At 47.6% G+C, this 21,585-nt stretch overlaps 1 protein-coding gene across 1 annotated transcript; it reads right to left on the reverse strand.

Annotated features, from left to right (window-relative positions):
- Positions 1 to 974: 974 nt before the first annotated feature.
- Positions 975 to 19,980, reverse strand: col9a1c (collagen, type IX, alpha 1c). The gene is made up of 37 exons (XM_086171429.1): positions 19,946 to 19,980; positions 17,075 to 17,146; positions 16,859 to 16,988; positions 15,055 to 15,451; positions 14,324 to 14,404; positions 13,124 to 13,141; positions 12,434 to 12,523; positions 12,318 to 12,353; positions 12,063 to 12,134; positions 11,926 to 11,970; positions 11,822 to 11,857; positions 11,717 to 11,740; positions 11,569 to 11,622; positions 10,616 to 10,687; positions 9,532 to 9,570; positions 9,361 to 9,417; positions 8,312 to 8,365; positions 8,140 to 8,193; positions 7,985 to 8,038; positions 7,409 to 7,462; positions 7,275 to 7,328; positions 7,128 to 7,181; positions 6,987 to 7,040; positions 6,074 to 6,127; positions 5,701 to 5,745; positions 5,562 to 5,615; positions 5,425 to 5,478; positions 5,297 to 5,350; positions 4,263 to 4,334; positions 4,142 to 4,177; positions 4,012 to 4,056; positions 3,878 to 3,910; positions 2,399 to 2,545; positions 2,257 to 2,311; positions 1,922 to 2,116; positions 1,767 to 1,853; positions 975 to 1,607 (listed from the first exon to the last, which is right to left on the reverse strand). Exons 1-37 carry the CDS (start codon positions 19,974 to 19,976, stop codon positions 1,405 to 1,407), a joined length of 2,766 nt encoding a protein of 921 aa, XP_086027555.1. The 5' UTR covers positions 19,977 to 19,980; the 3' UTR covers positions 975 to 1,404.
- Positions 19,981 to 21,585: the final 1,605 nt, after the last annotated feature.

Consider the following 21,585-nt stretch of genomic DNA (forward strand, 5'->3'; position numbering starts at 1 on the left):
ACTGCGGCCGCCTTTTTTCTGCTATTTGTACTTCACTCTGTCCCGTGCTAACTTGTGAGCTTAGCTAGACAAGCGAGATAGCTAGCATTCAGTGTTTTTATTTTGGGTTTGTTTTTGTAAATGCTTGTTGAAGCTACACTTATAGACGTGCAATGATCCGTGGTCGCTTGCCGCTCGGGATATTCGGTCCTCGCCGCGCGGCGGGCCGCTCACACTTCAATTATCAAATTGTCTTTAGCCGATTGGTCGATTTCTTGTAAGTTATACTGCTAAATTATTGATTTGATGCATCTACTGGTATGTAGTAACCCCTTTCCCCGATTATACTTGGTGCTAGTATTGTAAGTACTTGGAGAGACAGTTGTACTGTGTACTGATGAATAAAAAATGCGAACTCATTCATTTCATAATGCAGACTTTTTTTTTTTTCTCGTCCCCTCCGCCCGCTCCGTCTTATCTCCACTTTACGGCCGCCGTTCCTCAGCCGCGCTCCGATAAGTGAGCGGCGTTTTGGACGACGTTATTGCGCCGTAATGGGATTATAAATCCACATTTCATTTATCCCAGCTACTGGAGGGGTGCGGGCTCGCCCCGAGCCGACGACTCCTCGTCCACCCCACATTTTAACGCCCTCGCCGGCCGCCCGTTGAAATTAATTTCGCCGACCCCGCGCCCTTCCGCTTGGGCGCGGACCAAAAAGCCGCGGACGGCGATGATAAAACGCCGGAGACGTCCTTGAGATGTGAACTCTCCGGCCCCTCGCTAATGGACCTATTTGATGTATTGGGCTGACACACACACTCGCGGATGAGTCGCCTTTGTATCCAGGCAACCGGGAATCACGCTCGGAGCAGCCGGGGGATCTTGTTTTCAGTACTTGAACGCCGAGCCCCGAGGATGAAGATCCTCATCGCAAATTCGCGGATGGCGTCGGATAAAGAGGAGAGGCGGCTCGTCCAAAACACATTGTTTTATTAGATTGTTTTCAGCTACTACGGCGAAGGATCCTGGGTTAAACGGTGGAATCGGTCGGCTCATTTCCCGTCGCGGAAGCCGGGATCCTCCGGCGCGTGGCGAAGCAAGACGAGCCGTTGTCGCTGAGCTTATTAAAGAAATGACATGCATGATGGTGCGTTTGTGTCCTGGTGGAGGTCGGAGGTCAAACACCGGCCTGTCGTTAGCCGCCGGCTTCGGGCTCCGGTAGCGGTGATCCCCGCGTCCAATAAACTCGCGGTAAAAATCATGTACGAGTTAAAAAACGTCTATACAATATTCTACAACTGTGCCGCGTCTCTGGTTCCCTTTGTGGTTGTCGTGGCGACACTCGGCGGCTTTCCGACGAGCCCGTTAAAACTTGGTCGCTGCCGTCGGGGGCGATGCAGGTCGTCATGGAGATGCGGCGTCTCAGTGGTTTTTGTAGCCGGCCGATTTCTTCCCGCTGACCACGTAAAGGGGCGGGACTCGGCCCAGGCAGGTTGACGGGTCACAGAGGCCCGGCGGCCCCGAGGGGCCCCGCGGACCGGCGGGCCCGGGGACGCCCGGACTCCCCGATTCGCCGCGCTCCCCTGTTTTGCCGTCCTTGCCGACGCCAGGGAGGCCCGGTGCACCTGAGGAGGCCGCAGGCGGGATTAACACCGGATTCACGACCAACGAAGCTCGCGGGAAATTAGCAGGAAGCCGACGTAACAAGATGGCGACCGAAGGTTAGCTTCACAGCCTGCTGTGATGCTAACCTACCGTGGGCGGTCCGTATCCACGGAGCTTACCTGGCGCTCCTGGTTCTCCGGGGCTCCCCTTCATCCCCGCGCCATCCTCTCCCTTGTCACCCTTGTCGCCTTTCTCCCCGGCGTCCCCTGCAGGCACCGGACCCATCGTTACTCGCCGTCTTACGCTACCAGTTTACCCAGAAGTCCCGGCTCACCTTTCTTGCCCGGCGCCCCTGGGAGTCCAAAGAAGCCGGGGTGGCCTTTGGGGCCCGCTGACCCCGGAGCCCCCGGAGCCCCCGACTCTCCGGCCGGCCCCGGTGGTCCCGCCGGCCCCGCCGGTCCCGGGATACCGGGTGCGCCGAGGGCCGCCGGCCTCTTCAGGAGTTCTTTCATGAACTCTTCTAGTTGTTCTAGAAGGGCAGAGAACGCGGGGAAGTTCATGAACCCGGTTAAACCTGGTCCTCCAGGCCACCGGGGGGCGCTGTGAGCACAGCACCTTCGCATTGACCCGTTTGTTTTTACTGTCACGGTGAATATAAGAGGTACGTACCTTCAACCACAGCGGAGCACATCTCCCGCAGCTTCTCGTCGCTAACTTTTGGGCCCTGCGAGTAATAGATTAAACACCGCCAAATAAACGGTGCGTTTTTTTTTGCGATACATATTTGATATTTTGTGCGAGGGGTTCTTACAGGAAGTCCTCTGGGTCCCGGTGACCCTGGGAGTCCGGGTTCCCCCTCCAGGCCTCGAGCGCCGGCTGGACCCGCAACGCCTTCGTGGCCCGGAAGGCCCGGTCGTCCTTCGGCGCCGCTGGCTCCCCTGCCGCCCTTCTGTCCTGGCTGGAGGGGCGGAGTCAGCCAATGAGATACAACCGGATCTGACCAATGAGACGGCAGCAGAACGGGCGCCACAGGGAATCCGTGCGCACTTCCCTTCCCCTCTCAGATCACCTGCAGTGGCTTCTTCTGCACGGACACGTTCTCCCAGATTCCATCCATCCCCACCGTAAGATCCGTTATCTCCTTTTTGTTCCTGAGGCCGGGAATCTACGTCTCGCCTTTCCTTGCGAGTTCCTCGTTTCCGAATTCTATCTCTTGCCTTTCCTCGCAGGAGTTCCTTGTTGTGGAGAATTCCATCGCTTCCAGGTCCTCGCAAGTTCCTGAGGCTCGACTCCAGAGGCAACCTGGATCAGTCACATGTTCACTTCCCTTGTAAATCTTCTTCTTCTCCTTTCACCTTTTCCCTTCAGGAGTCTCCACAGCCAATCCACCTTCTCCATCCAACCCTATTCTCTGGATCCTCCTCTCTCACACCAACTACCTTCATATCTTCTCTCACTACGTCCATAAATCTTCTCTTTCTTCCTCCAGACCTCCTACTCCAGCATCCGTCTCGATCCCTCTTCTATCCATGACCCAACCATCTCAGTCTGGCTTCTTCGACCTTCTCTTCAAACCATCTAACATGTTCCTCTGATGGACTCATTCCTGATCCTCTCCATCCTGGTCCAAACAGAACCTCAACATCTTCATCTCTGCAACCTCCAGCTCTGCATCTTTTCGTCATAGCGACAGTTTCTAGTCCACACAGCGTTTGTAAATCAACCCCTTAAAACACCTCACCTCCTCAGGTACCCTCCGATAACCGTGACATCGACAAGAAACGGTTTTTCCTCACAGGAACACGAATCAACATGGGATTCGCCGGTGCTCATCGCCAGCCAATGGCGTGCGAGCACACCGGACCAGGACGCCGGCCCTTCCAGGTGCCGCCAATCAGAGCCGGCTGATTGTCCGGCCGCCGCTCAGACGCTCTCAACCCCGAGGTGAGTGACTTCTTCTTCCTCTCCTTGTGTTTGGGCCCGTTAGTTTACAACCGATTTTTTAAACAGGAAGCAGTCACCGAGCTTGTTGTTTTTTTGGTTTTCCACTGAGGGTGTTTCTTACGTCATTGTGCATGTATTTGTCTTTTTATCAAACATGCACCTTACCGTGACTATTCTCCATGAACACTTGATACAATGAATCAGAAACAGTTAAGAAAAAATACAAGCCGGGTCTTATTTCATGTAAATAAACGACAGAAAGTGACGTCGACTGAGTTGAAACGCACGAAAAAGGCCTATTGAGGGCTTCACTTTGAAATAAAAAAGGTGTGAAGGGAAACGTTACCTCGCCTTTCAGCCCTGTAACACCCGGCGGGCCCTGGAACACACACACACACACACACACACACACACACGAAGCGGAGGTTAAAACAGTGTAGCTGCAACCCAACCGAGATGAACTGGTGGCTGAAGACCCACCTGATCTCCTTTGACCCCCGGATCTCCTGGGTTTCCCGTGTCGCCCTGGCAACGGAGAGGAGACCCCGAGTGTGAAACGGCCTCTCGGTTCGCTAAATGTACCGAAAACGGCGACTTATATCGGCCTCACCAAGCTGCCTTTGTGTCCCGTGGGTCCGATCGCTCCCTGTGGACGGATGAAGAACCCGACATGAACTCCAGACGTTGTCGCCGTGACAACGTGACGGACAGGCGAGTCGATTCGGACTCACCTGATCACCTTTGTGTCCGGTGTGACCTTTGATTCCCGGAGCTCCGGCGTCCCCCTTCTCCCCTTTGTGCCCCTAAACAAACAACATTTTTGATTCGTTCGTTTATCATACAAGGCGGTGGAGCCAATCCCGGCTGAGAATGGGGCAGGGGGCGGGGCTTATAGCCTGAGCCAGGGGTCGGCGACCTTTAACGCCCAAAGAGCCATTTGGACCCGGTTTCCTCGGAAAAGAAAACACTGGGAGCCGCAATTACTTTATGACGTCTAAAATAAAGATACCACTGTATATATTGCTTTTTATTAGCTTTACACTTTGTATAAACAAGTGTGAAGTGTGTTGCTTCTGAAATTCACAAAATATTACGGAGAAAATTGAATTTTATTTATGTAATGAACTCATTTTGAACTTTGGGCTTTCAAAGCATGAAGCGGAGCCTTGGGCTGAATTTTAAAAATAAATTGGGAAAAAAATCACTGTGTCAGTAAACAATAAAAAAATAAATATTTGCAAAATATCTTCATAAATATTTATTTTACCTGGTTTATTGGACTTCTGCTCCTGAACTTCTGCAAATCAGGACTTTGCTGCGAGTGTGACGTTATTTTGAGTGGCGAAAAATAATAAATATAATTTTATTTAATATTTCAAGATCGCAATAATCTTCCGACTTAGAACTAAATGTTAAAAAAAGTAATTAACACGAACGAAATGCACTTCAATTAAATATTTATAATTCATTTTCCCAAGCCACTTGGAGCCGCGGGTTGCCGACCCCTGGCCTCAGCTGTTAGTCAGATTGTTTATATTTTCCTTTTGTTTTGTTATTTTTTGGACATTATAACCGTCACGCTGCTGTGCAAAGGAATTTCCCCTACGAGAAGAACGCGACGAAACCATTTGAATATGAAAACGCCAGCATTCTAGTCTCCTGGACTTTTGACCCGGAAAAACTCCCGTCAGGATTTGAAGAGTTCTTCCTGAGGAAGCGCCTGAGATGGAGCGTCCATCTTCTTCTGTGACGTCTAAAGTCTCACCTGGATGCCCGGAGGACCCGCAGGACCGACTGGACCCTGTTTTCCCGTCTCGCCCTGAAAACAAAAGGACTCTTTGAGGAACCGGTTCCGGAAAACCCGTCCGACTTCCCCCCGATCCCCGAACTCACGGTCGCTCCTTTGTCGCCCGTCTTGCCGTCCAGGCCCGGCGCCCCGACGTCGCCCTGTGAGGAAACAGATGAGGACAGCGAGTTCGGAGCGAGTTCGCCCGACAGGATTATATTGGAGGGTCGGAGGGAGGAGTTACAGTTTTCCCGGGGAGTCCGACCGGACCGATGGGTCCCTCGACGCCGGGGTCGCCCTGAATCCGCCGGAGAGATTTCCGTTAAAACCTTTGAATTTCACTTATTTCGGAGGAAACGCCGGCTCCGGTTTAAGAAGCCAACCTTTTCTCCGGCCGGTCCCGACACCCCCTGCTTGCCCGGAAGACCCTGGAGACGCGTGGAATGAAAACGGACCAATCAGAGAACGGCGAGGAAACAACCGTTTTATTTTTAAACGAAAGAAGAAGTAAACAAGTCAATCCTCTAAACAGATCTTGTTATTTATCATTTCAATAAGAGTTTAATACTAATTTAGTTTCACTGTAAAGTCTCAAAGAGGTCTATTCTGCAGACCTTTGTTCAAATCTAATCTTCCCAGATTAAGATTTGACCGTGTTGTTTCTTTTATTTTGTTTATAAAGTGACTTCCTGCAGATATTGGAAGAACAAATGTTGACTACATGTTGCTTAAAAAAAAAAAAAAGGGTCGACTTACCGGGATTCCCACGATCCCCCTGAGGCCCGAGGCTCCGGGGACCCCGGCCTCCCCCTGCGGAGGACATTCACAGCGTGACCCTCCTGATTGGCCAGATTTAAAATCTCTCGTTTCATTTTTAGCCAAATGTAGCCTGTGAGCTGGTTAGCATTTTGCATGACAAACCAAAATAACAGCATCGATCGGTTGCAGATTCATGGCCAAACACAGTCACGGAGTCAGTTTGTTAGCACTTTGCTGCGTGTCACTGTGTAACACACACACACACACGCACACACACACGCACACGCACACGCACACGCACACGCACAATGTCTTTGAGTAAAGCCAACATCAACAGAATAAAGCTAATACGACTGCTAAGTTAATGCTAACACTGACTCATTCTCTGAATGTTAGCAAGTCGATTTTCACATCATTAGAATAAGAATAAGAACAAGAACAACTTTATTAATCGCGAAGGAAATTATTAGGAGAAACTCTGGCGGGCAGCCGGAACAGCACTTCGATGAAAATATTTATCATTATTATTGTTACTGTTATGCTAGCGGCTAATGGGTTTATCCACACATGTGTCAGTGAAGGTGGAGGAAGCTAACTGCTAGCTCAGAGCCAAGTAGCACTCCTTTTACCCCCTCCTTCGTCGACAGTGACAAATTGGATTGATGGAACCGGAGTTCCAGCGTGACAAACAACCTCCTCCCCCCTCGGCGAGGCTACAAACCAGGGATAAACTCCTTCAGGACGCCGGGGAGTTTGTCCCCTCAGCTCGCGCCAAACAAATTAGCAAATTAACTTCCTGCCAGACTTTCTGCTGATTTGTTCTCTGTAATTTCACAAGTCGGCAGGGGTGTGTTTATTCCCCGACGGTAGTTTCACAATAAAATATTAAATACCGACGCGTAAAAGTCACCTTGGCGCCGTCGGCTCCTGGCAGCCCGTTAACGCCGTCTTCCCCCGGGTCCCCCTGCGAAGCCGGGCCGGTAAATCCAATCAAATCAGTTTCACAAATATAGAAGATTTGCTCCGTTCAATCGGATGCGTCCGCACTTACGGCTTCGCCTTTTTCCCCCGGAGGGCCGCGTTCGCCCTGAGGCCCCACGGGTCCCTGGTCGCCCCCGGAAACAAGGACTTTATCAGATTTCAAGTAAAAAAGAAAACATGGCGGTTACCGTCGGGTTGCCGGGGCGGCGGCGCTCACCTCCTCGCCTTTCGGCCCCTCCAAACCCTGGCGTCCTCGGATTCCCTCGCCGCCCTAGGAGGAAGGAAGTCACCCGCTGAGACCCCCGCGCTTAGCAAACGCACCGAAAATAATGGGAAAATGTTTCTATTTACGGGAGCGCCGGGGGGACCGGTGGGTCCGGGGTTGCCGTTGAAACCAGGGGGACCCTGAAAAAAAAAGATATCAATTATATATACTGCTCAAAAAAATAAAGGGAACACTTGAACAACACAATGTAACTCCAAGTCAATCACACTTGTGTGAAATCATAGTGTCCACTCAGGAAGCAACACAGATTCTTTTTGACTTGTTTTAAGGACATTACATCAAAGTTGGATCAGCCTGGAGTTTGTTTTTACACTTTAATTTGGAGTGTGATTCCTAATCCAGACCTCCATGGGTTGATACAATTGATTTCCATTGATCATTTTTGTGTGATTTTGTTGTCAGCACATTCAACTGTGTAAAGAGCAAAGTATTTCATAAGAATATTTCATTCATTTAGATCCAGGATGTGTTTTTTAAGTCTTCCCTTTATTTTTTTGAGCAGTGTATATCGATATAAAGTGTTCACCCTTTATCGCCGGGTGTATAAACACAAAGGAGGCAAGGAAGTGATCGGATTAGTCAGTAAATAATCTGTAAAAATCAGATTATATGGTGTTAGATGGTGCTGGGACGCCACTCACGATGTCTCCCTTCTCTCCCGAGGACCCCGGGAGGCCGATGGGGCCTCGCTGGCCCTGGAATAGAAGGAAAAATGAAAAAAATTAACCCTCGAATTTGTTTTTCAATCCACGCCAAGTTATAAACTCAGATTCTGGTCGTGTGCAAATAATCTCACATCGTCTCCGATGCGGCCCGGCGGACCCTGAGGACCCTCGGCTCCAGCGTCGCCCTGCGGACCGAGTCAAGAAGAGGTATTTCATTTTCGTCCTCCTCGTGAAATCCAATTGTTGTGTGTTCGCTTTAGCCTTTGTACGATTTTATTTTGGTCCATTTAGCATTTCCGTCACCTTTTCTCCAGGCGTGCCGTCCTTTCCGTCGATGCCGGCCGCGCCTTTGTGCCCCTGAACGCAGCGAAAAATTAGTATACAGGACTATCTGAGAAAATTAGAATATTGTGATAAAGTTCTTTATCTTCTATAATGCAATTGAAAAAAAACAAAAAAATATTTTTTCATGACATAATATTTTGAGATAGGATTTTTGATTTTTCTCCTCCATAAGTTTGGAACAATTTTTAGGCATTTAAACATATGTTTTTATATATTATTTTGGTCATATACATATATATATATATATATATGCACACACATTATAATATTGGATATTCATGTATGAATTTGAATATATATGTATTATATATTACATAATGAACATATATAATATTTACGTATTATATATATATATATATATATATATATATATATATATATACAGGACTGTCTCAGAAAATTAGAATATTGTGATAAAGTTCTTTATCTTCTGTCATGCAATTAAAAAACAAAAATTACTTTTTTATGATATTCTAATATTTTGAGGTAGGATTTTTGAGTTTTCTTAAGATGTAAGCCATAATCAGTAATATTAAAATAATAAAAGGCTTGCAATATTTCTATCAATTTTTAGCTAATCTAGAATGTATGACATTTTTGTTTTTGGCCTTGCATTACAGAAGATAAAGAACTTTATCACAATATTCTAATTTTCTGAGACAGTCCCGTACATTTGCAAAAAAAAAAAAAAAAAAGCAAATGCTTTGAAATATTTTCATTTTTAGCTTAGAAATCCAATGTCGCCATGGTTGCGACGATGCTAGACGTGAGCATTTTAGCATGGCGTCTAAGCTACGGTCGCTAATGCTAATGTGTCATTTTCAAGGGAGCCTCCTGGCGGTTTTTTGGTTCATTCAATTGGCATCGTTTCTTTCGAACCAGTACTGAGACCACCGTCCCACAGCAATCGGTTACCTTGGCGACCAGAATTCTTCACCAGGAAGCGCAGTCCACTTAAAAACAGAAGCCTTACGTTCAGTTAGCGCACACGCGCAAGAGCTCCTCACCTTCATCCCCGGAAGCCCAGTCAGTCCCTGGGGTCCAGCGGGGCAGGTGGCGGGACACTGTAACCATAGCGACAAATAAAGAATGGGACAAATGCAAAACAGCGTCAGTTCACTAAACAACCCCCCGGTATATTTCCATGCAAAAGAGGGTAAAGATAGCGGGAGACTCACCGCCTCGCCGCTCCCCTCGCCGCTGGCGCCCGGCGGCCCCTAGAACACAGCAGAGGCTCAGCTAAAACATCAGGCGCCAAAACAAAATGGCAGCGCTCTCAAATATGTGAGCGGGTGGAGCGAAGGGGTATCCATGTTTACTAATCAACTAACTAATCAGCTAATCACAACCTGACGGGTTTCATTTAAAGGAATTTGAATGAGGATCGATGATTACGATCGATCAGAATATCCAATAAATGAGTCGCAAGGGGGGCCAAAAGTAAAAGTAAAAAGTAAAAACATTCAAAGCGTGTGTGTGAGTGTGTGTGTGTGTGTGTGTGTGTGTGTGTGTGTGTGTGTGTGTGTGTGTGGCGTGGAGAGAGTCGCCTCTGCCGCTCAGGGATGGAAGACGAGCTAAGGCTTCAAAAAACAAGCTAATCTTATTTGGAAAACATCTGGATGGATTTGTTCTTTTACAGACTGATTATAATCAATATTTTTATTTATATTTTAATGAGAATGAGAACAACTTTATTTATCCCAAAGGATATTGTTGTGGCAAAGTTACAAGAAAAATATAACAATAATAAATAATAGTAGAAAATTGTATAAACAGTAAAAAAAAACAAGAAAAAAGGGAGAATAAGAAATTCAAATAAACTATAAAGTGTCTTAAGTAACTAATGAAAACTATAGAGTGTCTTAAGCAACAAGTGAAAGGTAAGGAGTGCACAAGTGTATGAAAAGATATTGTACATGTTAATTTTCCATATTTAGGAGAAAAGTAAGTTTTGCTTTGTTAATTTTTATATCTTAATATTTCTCCTGCACTCAGCTATCGAATTCTATCTAAAATAAATTCCGATTCACATCTGATAGCCATTTAATTGGTTGATAATATTTCATTAACATTATCATTATTGGTATTAATCAAAATAATGTTTTTACTGATTCCATCTAAAATCCTGAGCACCACGAGCTAAAATCCCAGATTATTAGATAAATCATATCAATTATATATATTGATATAATTAGATATTAATTGAATGAAATTAAATTGGTGCTGCAGCGGTTAAAATTAGCAGCCGGATGGGCTTCTTACCGCCGGCCCCGGTGGACCAGGAGGCCCCGGGGCCCCTGCAGCTCCAGACTCCCCCCTGGGGCCGGGCGGACCCTGGAAAAGGCATCAAAACTTAGAGCTCTGAAAGCAGCATGTTGTCAGAAAAGGGGCGTTAAGTTGTGAATGACTTCAGGACTGGCAGGGATTAACATGTGCAGTTTAATCCCAGATTAGGACGTTAGAATAGTTAGAAAACCGCGGGTTGAATTTTCGAAGCCAGCTTTGTTTCCGATGTTGTCTTTCAGGGAGTTGCTAGCGACCTGCGGAGGCCTTCCCTGGACTACGGCCTTGAACACGTTGCCATGGTGACGGCAGCAACGGAGGTGTCACGATAAGTAAAATAAAAGTACGGTCAAACTTTGACCTACAAGTTGAACGGATTCTGTGATCAAGCTTGTAACTCAATTTGCTCGTATTCCAAATCACATTTCCCTCCTTAAATGAATGGAAATGCTATGACGCGCTTTTGTTACATGAAATAAGAGCAAATGTACTTTATAAATAACAAATAATGTGTGGGCAATAGAAACGGTGGAGGAGGTTTTCTTTTGGTGCTCTATCACTTAACTTACTGGCTACGCACTAAATGCAACAATGCGTTGCTAAATGTGACATTTAGCTTAATTTAGCGACGGAGTGAACGCCGCTCCTCTTTTTAAAACCATCCGATCTCCTCCGACGGCTCTGTTGACATTCCCGCCGTCCGTTAGCGATGTTTTTCCCTGATTTTCTCTAGGCTACTCAGTGTGGTGTAGTCCTACTTCAGATCTTGGCTTGTATCACAAAGTGGAAGATCAACCAAGCAACAGCTCTCGGTTGATTCATAACTTGACGTCAGGGTTGCGCTACAATCGCTAAAATATGCTAAAATACGCTAAAATACGCTAAAATACGCTAAAATACAGAGAATAAACGCTGAACCAGCAGGTTCCCACCTCGGGTCCGATGTTCCCTTCGTCTCCTGGCTTTCCTGGTTTCCCCGCCGGTCCCTGTCACACACACACACACACACACACACACACACACACGTTACCCCCTGCAATGCTCGACCCTTGGGGAAGTCGGCTAGAACCTGAGACGTACAGGGGGTCCCTCGCTGGCCGGGCCCTGAGGAGACACAACACACCGGTTTTAAGAGGTCCGAGTTACAAATATCACAGGACCAGGAAGGGGGTTCTTCTCACTCACCGGAGCGCCGGGCGGCCCCGGGAAACCAGGAAGTCCCTGTCGGGCGAAACAGGAAGTCAGCCACACGGGAATTATCTCAAAATCGCTGAAATATACGAACTCACCCTCTCGCCCACAGACCCTCTGGGACCCATCGGGCCGGACGGACCCTGCAGGGACGCAGAACACACACCCGTCGGACAAACACAAAGTAAGGCGTACACTTGTTAAAATGTGTGTGTGTGTGTGTGTGTGGTCGTACAGCCGGTCCCGGCTGGCCAGGCAAACCCCTCTGTCCCGGCAGGCCGATCTCTCCCCGCTCCCCTTTGCTGCCCTGGAAACAGACACAACAAGCGCACAAACAGCTTTATCTCCGCCGTTATTGATGAGGCGGCGACAGGCGGCGCGATAAGCGGGGCGATCACGCCGTCTGCCGCCGGGTTAATCACCGCCACGCCGATAGACGCGTCGGGTGACATTCGGAAAAGTCAAAATGTCGGCGGCGGTCGGTACTCACGGTCGTCCCTGGGCTGCCGGGGGACCCGGGGAGACCCTGGACGGGGAGAGGAAAGACCAAACCGTGAGCGACCGGGAGGTTAAAGCGGCGCGGCGACATTTCCGAAATAGACCCACGTCTCTGCCGTCCCTGCCGTCCTCTCCGGCGGGCCCTCGGGGGCCCTCGGGGCCCGGGGCTCCAGGGGGGCCTTGGACCGACTTGTCAGGCTGAGAGGGGAGACGGTCAGACAGTCAGCGGCCGGACTCTTCGGGGATCAAACACTACCGACGGGAAGGGCCGATGAAACGCGCGGGTGTTTTAGCTGTACTCCGATCTGATTGGTGCTTTCCGGGGCGCAGGACTTGTAGCTTCTAAAGCAGAGCGAACTCTTTTTGGTTAATCCGTCTACGCTGGTGTTCTAACACTTTATATTCCAGATTACAAATAATCCCACAGTGATTCCTCCATTTCCTTCGGGATCATAAAGTATCTTTACTGCTATTATATACCATGCTTTGATTTTTTTCAGTGTCCAATCAGTCAACAACAGTCCTGAGCAGTACTTTCATAAAGTTTATACGGATTTCGTCGGAATTATCGCCCAATCGGTGGGACGAAAGGGAACTTCCTGCGCCGGAGAACACGCCTCACGCATCTCAAAGTCTGTCGTCGCCATTTAATATCCAGGTAATCTGGTTTGAATTGGCGGTAGCAAGTGGAGCTGCTGCCGGAGCGGAACAAAAAACAGATGTGGAACAAAAGCGTTGAGGCAATTAGTGCGACCGAAAGCGCCGGAGTAAATGAAGGTAGAGAAGGGGGATAAATACCTCAGCATTGGCAAACATCTGAAGAAGCAAGAGAAATCAGAGAAAATGCAGAGTTAGTGGAAGGAGTCGCACCCCCGGCTCACCACAAAGTGTCAGCAGAAGCGCACGTGTTCACAATCGCAGCAGAACCGTGTCGGAGGCTAAGCTAAGCTAAGCAAAGAAGACGCGCCCCTTTTTTGACGCTTCTTGACCGAATCTCTGCCGGACATCTGACATTTTACGCCGTCCGCTGGTAATTTTCACATCCTAAATCCTCCGTAGTCACAAAATCCGGCAGGTGGTTTCGTGTTCCGCAAAGCGATAATCCATTTTGTTTTATTTCCCCGTGGAGCTTCAGTCTGACTTTGCAAAGTTTTTGATGGTGTTAAACAGCAGGGGGGCGGCTGCCGCGTTGCGCGCCTGTCAGCTCGGCCGCGATAGGAAAAAACGCGACGTTCCCCGAAAAACCAGGCTCCGAATCGCGGAGTCCTTATTTATCTCAGCTTCTAGGCGCGATATATCTTCGCTTTGCTGGATGCAGATAAAGCCGCGTTGTTGCGTCTGGGTTTACAATAGTTTGCTAGCACGCGACTCCAGGTTGAGGTTTAACGTTTGGCCCCTGAAGAGCCGTATTTTTTCTGGGAGTTAAATATCGATGCTCCACGACTTCCTGGGATTGTTAATTCCAGATGACGAGTAAATAATAACCCCGTGTCGAGGTTGGTCGACAGTTGGATACTTTGACAGACATATCTACTTTGACTTTAGCTCGCTAAGCTAATCGGGCATTCACGCACTTTTAATTGGCGGCTGAGAGGTGGCTAACGATGCTAAAGCGTTGCGCGCTGGGCCCTAGCGCAGCGGCTTACCTCTGAATCCCCTCCTAGCCAAACAGTGACGGCTAGTTGGGGTATTTCCGGGCTAACAAGGCTAAGCTGCTCGGCCGAGCTAAACCACAATGACCGGCAGAAGTGTTGGAATACGGCGTCATAGCCACGCGTAGATCGTAAACTACACCTTTATCCGCTGCGCTGGCGGGTCAGCATTGGCTAACTCGATAGCGCTAATTCTCAGACTTTAACAATCTGGCTGGGGAATATCTTAAAATGTGGTTGTTCTCCGCTTTCTCTTGAAAACACACCCGGAGAAGTATGTTTGAATGGTGAAACGTAGCTAAGGGTGTTTTCTAGAGCCGGACGATGATCCGGTCCGTCGCCGTACCTCGGTGGCGGGCAGCTCGCTGCAGCTCTCTCGCTGGGCTCTCTTGGGGTCGCAGTGAATCAGCATCCACTGGAGCTCGAACTGTCAGAGAAACACAGCGGCGGCAGGTTTCAGAGCGGAAACATGTGGAAACGTTGCGGTCGGGACTTGACGCGAGCCGGCGGCCCGTCGAGATTTTATTCTCTTTTGCGGGGATTACATTTGCCTTTCATTGGACTCCCGCTGAGGAGCTTTGCTGCGGCAGCAGCACTTTAGATTTACAGCACACACACACTCACACACACACACACACCTGGGTTCGTGTGATCTCGCCGACGGAAGCTGGAGAACCTTGTCCGCTTTGTACGCTTAATCCTCCAGCAACGCCGTCTTTGAGTCGGGGAAGAAGCCGACGGATTCCCCGTGAACTTCGGACGAGCCGCTCATGAGTTGCCATGGCGACAGAAAGGCCCGCCATTTGAATTTATCCGGACGATAGCAACTCGGATTTTTTGTAGCGAAAACAAGATGGCCGCCACCGGCATATTTGCCTTGTCGGTTTTAACCCTCATATTATGTTAAGGGTCAATTTGACCCATAAATTGACCCTTAACATAATACGAGGGTTAAACGACGGTCGTCTCGTGAAGCGTCTCCTTCTCCGATTGGTCGTTTCTCGTGAATCCGACCAATCGCGTTCAAATCAGCAGGTTCGGCAGGTTCTCAGGTCGACTAACCTCTCCTTCTCTTACCACCACAGACGCCTCGGGGTCGACGTCCAGCCGTCCAATCAGAGTGTCCCCCTCCGTGTTGATGGGACCTTTGCCCTTGATGGGCTTCTTGTCGACGGGCTGGCAGTCGACGTAGAGGGTGACCTGCTCGCGCTCCACGCCGATCATCACCTTGTGCCACTTGGTGTTGAAGAGCACCGACAAACCCGGGAAGACGACGGTCTGCAGGTTGCCGTCGGCGCCCATCAGGAAGTACTCCAGGGCCTGCCGGTCGCCGTTGAGCCGCAGGCCGGCCTGTTTGCCGCCGTCCTCGTCCACCACCTGCCAGACGTTCCACACCTTGTTCACCGTGTTCTTGATCATGCGGAAGGTCACCATGAAGGAGTACTCGTCCGGGAAGCCGCGCGGGAAGTTCAGCCTGCGAGGGAACCACAGGTACCGATGGCAGAGGCTAGTTAGCTTCTAGCATCTTATCCGACAAACCAATGTTTACAGGGCACACAGTAGTACTTCCAAACTACACAGTAGTATTTCCAAAGTACTCATTCAGGACGCAGTCGTGTGTGAGATGATGGCGTAGCATTTATGTCACTCCCAAGGCCGGTTGCCCCAATATTTTGCCGCTGCGTTTTATTGGCTGTTTTTTTTTTTTTTTTTTTTAACGAGCCGGATACTCGGCGGGCGGCGCCTTCACGGGTTGCTGCGACCGCAGGAGTTTTTACCGCCCGGTTAACGATGGAGGGGAGGCCGTTTCCTGTAACCCAGTAAAACAAGAGGGGGGATTGGAAGGGGGCGGAGTTACGTAACCGCCGCTCAAAAGCAGCGCCGGCGGACATCTTTGATTACGCAAAGCGGCGAGAGCCATTAACCTGAATAGCCCGCGGATTTATTCCCCCCCATCGCCGTCTCACCTGTCGGATGAATCGATCGGTTCGCCAATTTATCCGTTACGTAATCCCGACGGGATCAGACCCGCCCCGGAATTCACGCGCAGCTTCGACTCTTTAGCTCATGGATCCGCCGCTTCCCGCCAGCGGACGATTGGCTGGAATGTGACGATATCAGATCGTTGGATGTTTTTGTGCGGCGCCCTCTTCTCCCTTATTAGCCGATCCATTCTCCGCTATCTCTCTTTCCCTTCCTCCGAGTGTGCAGGTTACGGCGTCGGCATCTCGGGCCGGTCCTGATGCGAGATGTCGGCTTCCTGATCGGCGTAGCGTTGATTTCGGCTAATCTAACCCGCGCGCTAAGGCTCCCTTTGACCCGATCAGGTGGTTTGATTAGCGGCTCTGAGACGGAGCGGCGACCATTTCTAGAACTGCGGCGGTTCTGCAGCAACCTGAGAACAGGTGGCCTCCAGTTGGAAAGCAGATCCCTCGGGATCGAAACCGTCTCTCGCTCATTGATCCCTTAATTACATTTTGTTGTTTTTTTTTGGCTTTTCTGAGCGCTCCTCCGCTGCCTGGAGCTAATCCGGACGCGCTGCTAAGGCTAACCTTTAATTAGCAGCCTGTGAAAAATCCTGGCAGGCCCCCTGTGTTTTTTTGTTCTTTTTTTTTACTCAACACCGGTTATTTTAACATTTCTTCTTGTCTAAACCGATGATAAATCACCTTCGAAAAATCGTCAGGCGTTAAAAAAACATATGCATCCTCCCATCTGTTGTAGGTTTTTGCTTTTTTTTCCCGGTTCTCCGCCTCAAACGCGCCCGGACTTGTTTCCTCGCAACACCTGTGTTCGACCTGTAATAACGCGACACCTGCACGGGGGCTTTATCCTTTAAAACCATTATTATTATTACTTCTTTTTTTAAAACCGTACTCACATGGTCGGAATCTGGAAGTTGGCCTCCCTGTCGAGACGGTAGGCCACCTGGAGCGGCGTGGAGCCGTCCACCTTCCTCACGCCTTTCAGGGGAATCACGTCCAGCTGGAACTGGGTGATCAGGTCGAAACCTGGCGGGAGGAGGAGGGAGGGGGGGGTCAGGGCCGTCGCCGGCGGCAACGAGAAATCCGAAATTATATTTCGTCGGCGCCCTCACCCGGGAGGTCGTCCTGGCCGCTCCTCATCGGGGGGCAGACGCTGTCGCCGTCCAGCCGGTTCAGATCCAGCTCTGAGGAGACCAAGCCGGGAGATCAACAAAATCGCCCGTTTCCATGGAAACGTAAGGTCGACGGATCATGTGTGTCGGCTTCGCGGCGGCGAGTCGTGACCCCGCCAGGCCGGAGACGTGAGTCGGCCGTGTTTTCGGCCGCGTCCCGCCATCGCCCCCTGATTTATGGAAATTGCAACCTGCAATTCATCATTTTAGCCTCTTTGTTTTTACTATCAATATTAGCGCCGCTTGGAAAATCTATAGCTTCATGCTGACGGGGCTTTGCCGTGCGCGCACCTGTGTGTGTGTGTGTGTGTGTGTGTGTGTGTCTGAGACCGTGTTCTTCCACGGGTTTGTTGTTCATTTGCAGTTCAATAGCTTTGTGAGGTAAAGCACTGACTCAGGATCAGCACCCTTGTGTAGTTATTGAACTGTAAGACAATCACAATCTGAACGGGACAATAAACATATTTTCATTTGAAAAGAAATGAATATCTATTATAAAAATTTGACAATAAATAAAGATATACATATATGCATTTCTAAAGAAATAAATATATAAATATATGAAGAAATACAGTTGAAAAGATATAAATATCTTATTATATAAATTTGACATTAAATAAAGATATACATATATGCATTTTTGAAAAAATAAATATATGAAGAAATACAGTTGAAAAGAAATAAATATCTAATTATATAAATTTGACATTAAATAAAGATATACATATGTGCATTTTTTAAGAAATAAATATATGAAGAAATACAGTTGAAAAGAAATAAATATCTAAATCTAAAAATGTATAAAGGAATAGATATTTTATTATACGTCTTTAGATATTTATTTCTTTTCTTTTATTTCGTATTTATTATTTATCATACTTCTTATTTATATTTATTTCTATCATTACATACAAACATAAATCTATAAATGCAAATTTAAATGCTAATAAAACTCCCGGGTGTTTAGTTGCAGCTACATTTAGCTTCTAATACAAATCAAATATTGTTGTTAGTGTTAGTATTAGCACTGCTAGTAGCAATTAAAGATGAGGTCGTGGTTATGCAGGGGGCGGAGCTTCCCGCTCGTTAACCTGAGTCAGCTCATGGCGGCGAGCGGCGTGTCGCCCGCCGCGCCACATCTGGCCGGCGTTGGCGTAAAAGTGCTGCGTTTGAAAATCCGTGCCTTTTCAGGCCGGAAGTCACATTTTCTTTTTGTTTCTAATTTAATGGCGAGGACGGCGAACCGCAATTACGGCCTCACGTGCTCGCCCACGTGCGCTCGCTCGGCAGGACGCCGCCTGTGAACTAATAAGCGGCGGCGCTGGAGGCGGAGTTTGGCCTCGGCTCAGGAGCACGACGGTAAACATCATCTCCCTGCTCAGCGTTTCCTCGCCGCTCCGACTTTACGACTTTGTAATTAAATCTCCTTTTATCGCCTCTCAAGACGCTTTTCTGGAAAATAAGATCCCCATCTCCGTCCTCTGGACTTTTTAATTTTCATCCGCCGTGAATCATATTTTGCAGGTCTTTGCTTGCTACCGCAGAGGATTGCAGTCTTTTTTTTTCCAGATCATTAAATAAGCGTCTGTATTCGAGATAAACTTTGGTTAAAAGCGTCTGCCGAATGACTGGAATGTGATAAACTTCATCATTGCATAGCGTCGAAATAACTTATTCATTCTAGATATTTGGAAAAAGTCTTCATTCTAAAAAATTAGATAAGCACCTTGCTTCTAGATATTTGGATAAACTTCTTGATTCTAGAGCACAAAAACTTCTCTACACCAGAGATATTTCTAAATACTTCATTCCAAATAACCCAGCAAACTTCTTCATCTTCGATTATTGATTATGAACTCCTTCATTCTGGATAATTGCACAGACTCTTTATTCTAGGTAATGAAATAAATGCCTTTTTTCCAGATAGATGAGTAAACTTCTTTGTTCTAGATTCTTGAATTAATCCCATTCTTTTAGATGATTAAATAAACTTCCTTATTCTAAATAATTAGGTTCTTCATTTTATACACTTATACTTCTTTAATCTATATTGTAGTTACTGCTAACAGCTAATACAATTTATATTTCATTATATTCCTTATTCTTCCTCCTTTCCACTATTATCTATTACTGTTATGTTTTTTACTTGAAACTCTAGCACAACAATTTCTTTCGGGATTAATAAAGTTGTTCTCATCTCATCATCTCTCATATATTTGAGATACAATTTTTGGTCTAGATAATACAGAAATAAATGTCTTTCTTCCGGATATTTGAATACATTTCTTTATTAAAGATTTTTAAGAGAAAATCTACATTTTAAATAACTGAATAAACTTCTTGATTCGGGCCAGTTCAATTGACTTATTTTTTTCTAAATGTCTATTTAATTTTCAACTTCAGATCAATGTAAGAAAACTCTCTTTGCAAATGATCAGTCAAAGTTTTCTCGATTAAAAAAAAAGTACGTTTTTAAATTTATTGACTTATTTATTTACATGCGTGTATATCAGTTTGTTCTTCAATCCCAAATCCAATGAGAGTTTACTCATTCCACCCTTGGATTTAACAAGTCTAACCTAATTTAGAAATACAAAGAAGTCGTTACATTCGGTTGACGCTAATTTAAAATGCTTGATAAGAACCCCTGTGTTTTCTACCATTAATATTATCGTTGTTGTTGTTTTTCGGCGGCATCAGATTGCGTCTGGTCTCCTGCAGACAAAAGGCCTCCTGTGATTTTCAGAGCGGATGTTTAATCTGATTTAATCCCGTGACACGCAGCAGAGCGGCGGGCGGTTCGTCACTCACGTCCGAGCGCCGGGGCCAACAGGAGGGACATCAGGGCCAGAAAAGGGGCGGGGCTTATCCCGGGGCGCCGCGCTCTGTGGAGGAATGATGGAAGAAGTCACTTTTTCCCGTCGTGCTTTGCTTTTTTTCCCACAAGCGCGGATCGATAAAAAGCCGCGGGAAGGAAGTTTGGCGCTTCCTTTTCCTCTCTTTTCTCCTCCCACCTGGAAATATGTGTTTACAGCGTTCAATTTCATGTTTGTTTTCTTCTCAAGCTTCGCCCGTATGCTTCATTTAAGCATTTTTCACAATTATAATGTAGGATAAACTTTATTTTTACCAATAGGGGAAGCGCAACAATCTTAATGTCAACAAATAAGAGCGTAAATATAAAGGTAGCAACAAATACGTAGACTGTAGAGTGAACACCAGGAATAAAAAGAATTAAAAAAAAAAAAGACAAAAATAAACAGGATGTGAAGGAGTAACACCGACAAGGATATTTCAAATTCTTAAAATTTCTTCTTAAATTTTAAACGAACAGAAAAGAAGGTTAGATGGAGGCAGATGATCGACTGATGGAAGAAGATCGGAAGAAAGATTGCAAGAAAACCAAAGTGAAAATGACGTGAAAGAGGAAGACGTCTGACTGTCGTCATGGCGACAAACATCAACATTTCCAGTCCATTTCCAAACACTATAAATCACCCCCACATTTTTAGCCAAAAATATTGAAAATATTCAGATTTTTTTTTAAAAAGGATATTAAACTAATTCACTAATTCTGAGCATTATTTGAAAAAAATAACAGAGCGGTTAAAACTTCCTGTTCAACATCACCTCACGGGAGCGGCGTTGCGGGCGGCCATGTTTGACGGCCTCTCGGCGGCGGCGGGTCTCGGGGACGAACGGCGATGACGGAGGTCTGCGCTGCGAGCGGGACGAGCGGCGGCGGGAGCGTCAGTCCGAGGCGCTCATGTTGCGGAGTGACTGCGGCGGCGGCGGCGGCGGCGGGGGATGTTCAAGCATTTTCTGGAAACAAATAAAAGTTGGCCGAGAGGGCTCTGATTGGCCGGGAGCGAGCGGAGGGGCGGTTTTATTGCAGGGCACTTAACAAGATGCAGGAGCCGCGGGCCGATGCTTCTTCTCCTCTCCAAGGTGCCTCCTAATGACATGTGCTGACTGGGTGTAATTCCCTCAATAATCGCCGTGGCGACGGCGATGAAATGCGGATTTCATAATCAGCTGAGGCGAGGAATGTGTGTCAGGCTGCCGCGTCGACACGGCGGGCCTTGTTATTACCCTCAAGGCCTCGGGCGCGTTTACAGTTCCTGCATGCTATCAAGTTGCAGCCATGTTTTTCAGTGTGTGTGTGTGTGTGTGTGTGTGTGTGTGTGTGTGTGTGTGTAACGCTGACGAGAGCCCCAAACAGGTATAGATTTATCGGGGGCCTGATTTAAATGCAACTTTTCCATCTGATTCTTGGAGGTCCTACAGATGTTTTCCAGGTTGGTTTGGGGTCAAAGGTCATCTGAGGCCATTCCTGGACGTTTTTACGACATGTTTCGACTTCTTTGGCAGATTTTGACGCGAGTTTACAATCGATCGTCTCTCCGTGGCCGTCGGCTCGTTCCTTGTTCTTCTCGAGCCCGAGCTGTCTG

The sequence above is a fragment of the Fistularia commersonii genome, chromosome 24, assembly GCF_037954325.1.
Source record: "Fistularia commersonii isolate RoL2024-O1a breed Wild chromosome 24, RoL_Fcom_v1.0, whole genome shotgun sequence".
Taxonomy (NCBI): Eukaryota; Metazoa; Chordata; class Actinopteri; order Syngnathiformes; family Fistulariidae; genus Fistularia; species Fistularia commersonii.

What these genes read in the sequence shown, in the direction of transcription:
- col9a1c (XM_086171429.1), bottom strand. Translation starts at nt 19,976, where the DNA reads ATGTCCCTCCTGTTGGCCCCGGCGCTCGGAC. An exon ending in CGGCCAGGACGACCTCCCGG is followed by an intron (nt 16,989 to 17,074) that starts GTGAGGGCGCCG and finishes TCCTCCCGCCAG; the next exon opens with GTTTCGACCTGATCACCCAG. An exon ending in GAGGGTCTGTGGGCGAGAGG is followed by an intron (nt 11,858 to 11,925) that starts GTGAGTTCGTAT and finishes TTCGCCCGACAG; the next exon opens with GGACTTCCTGGTTTCCCGGG.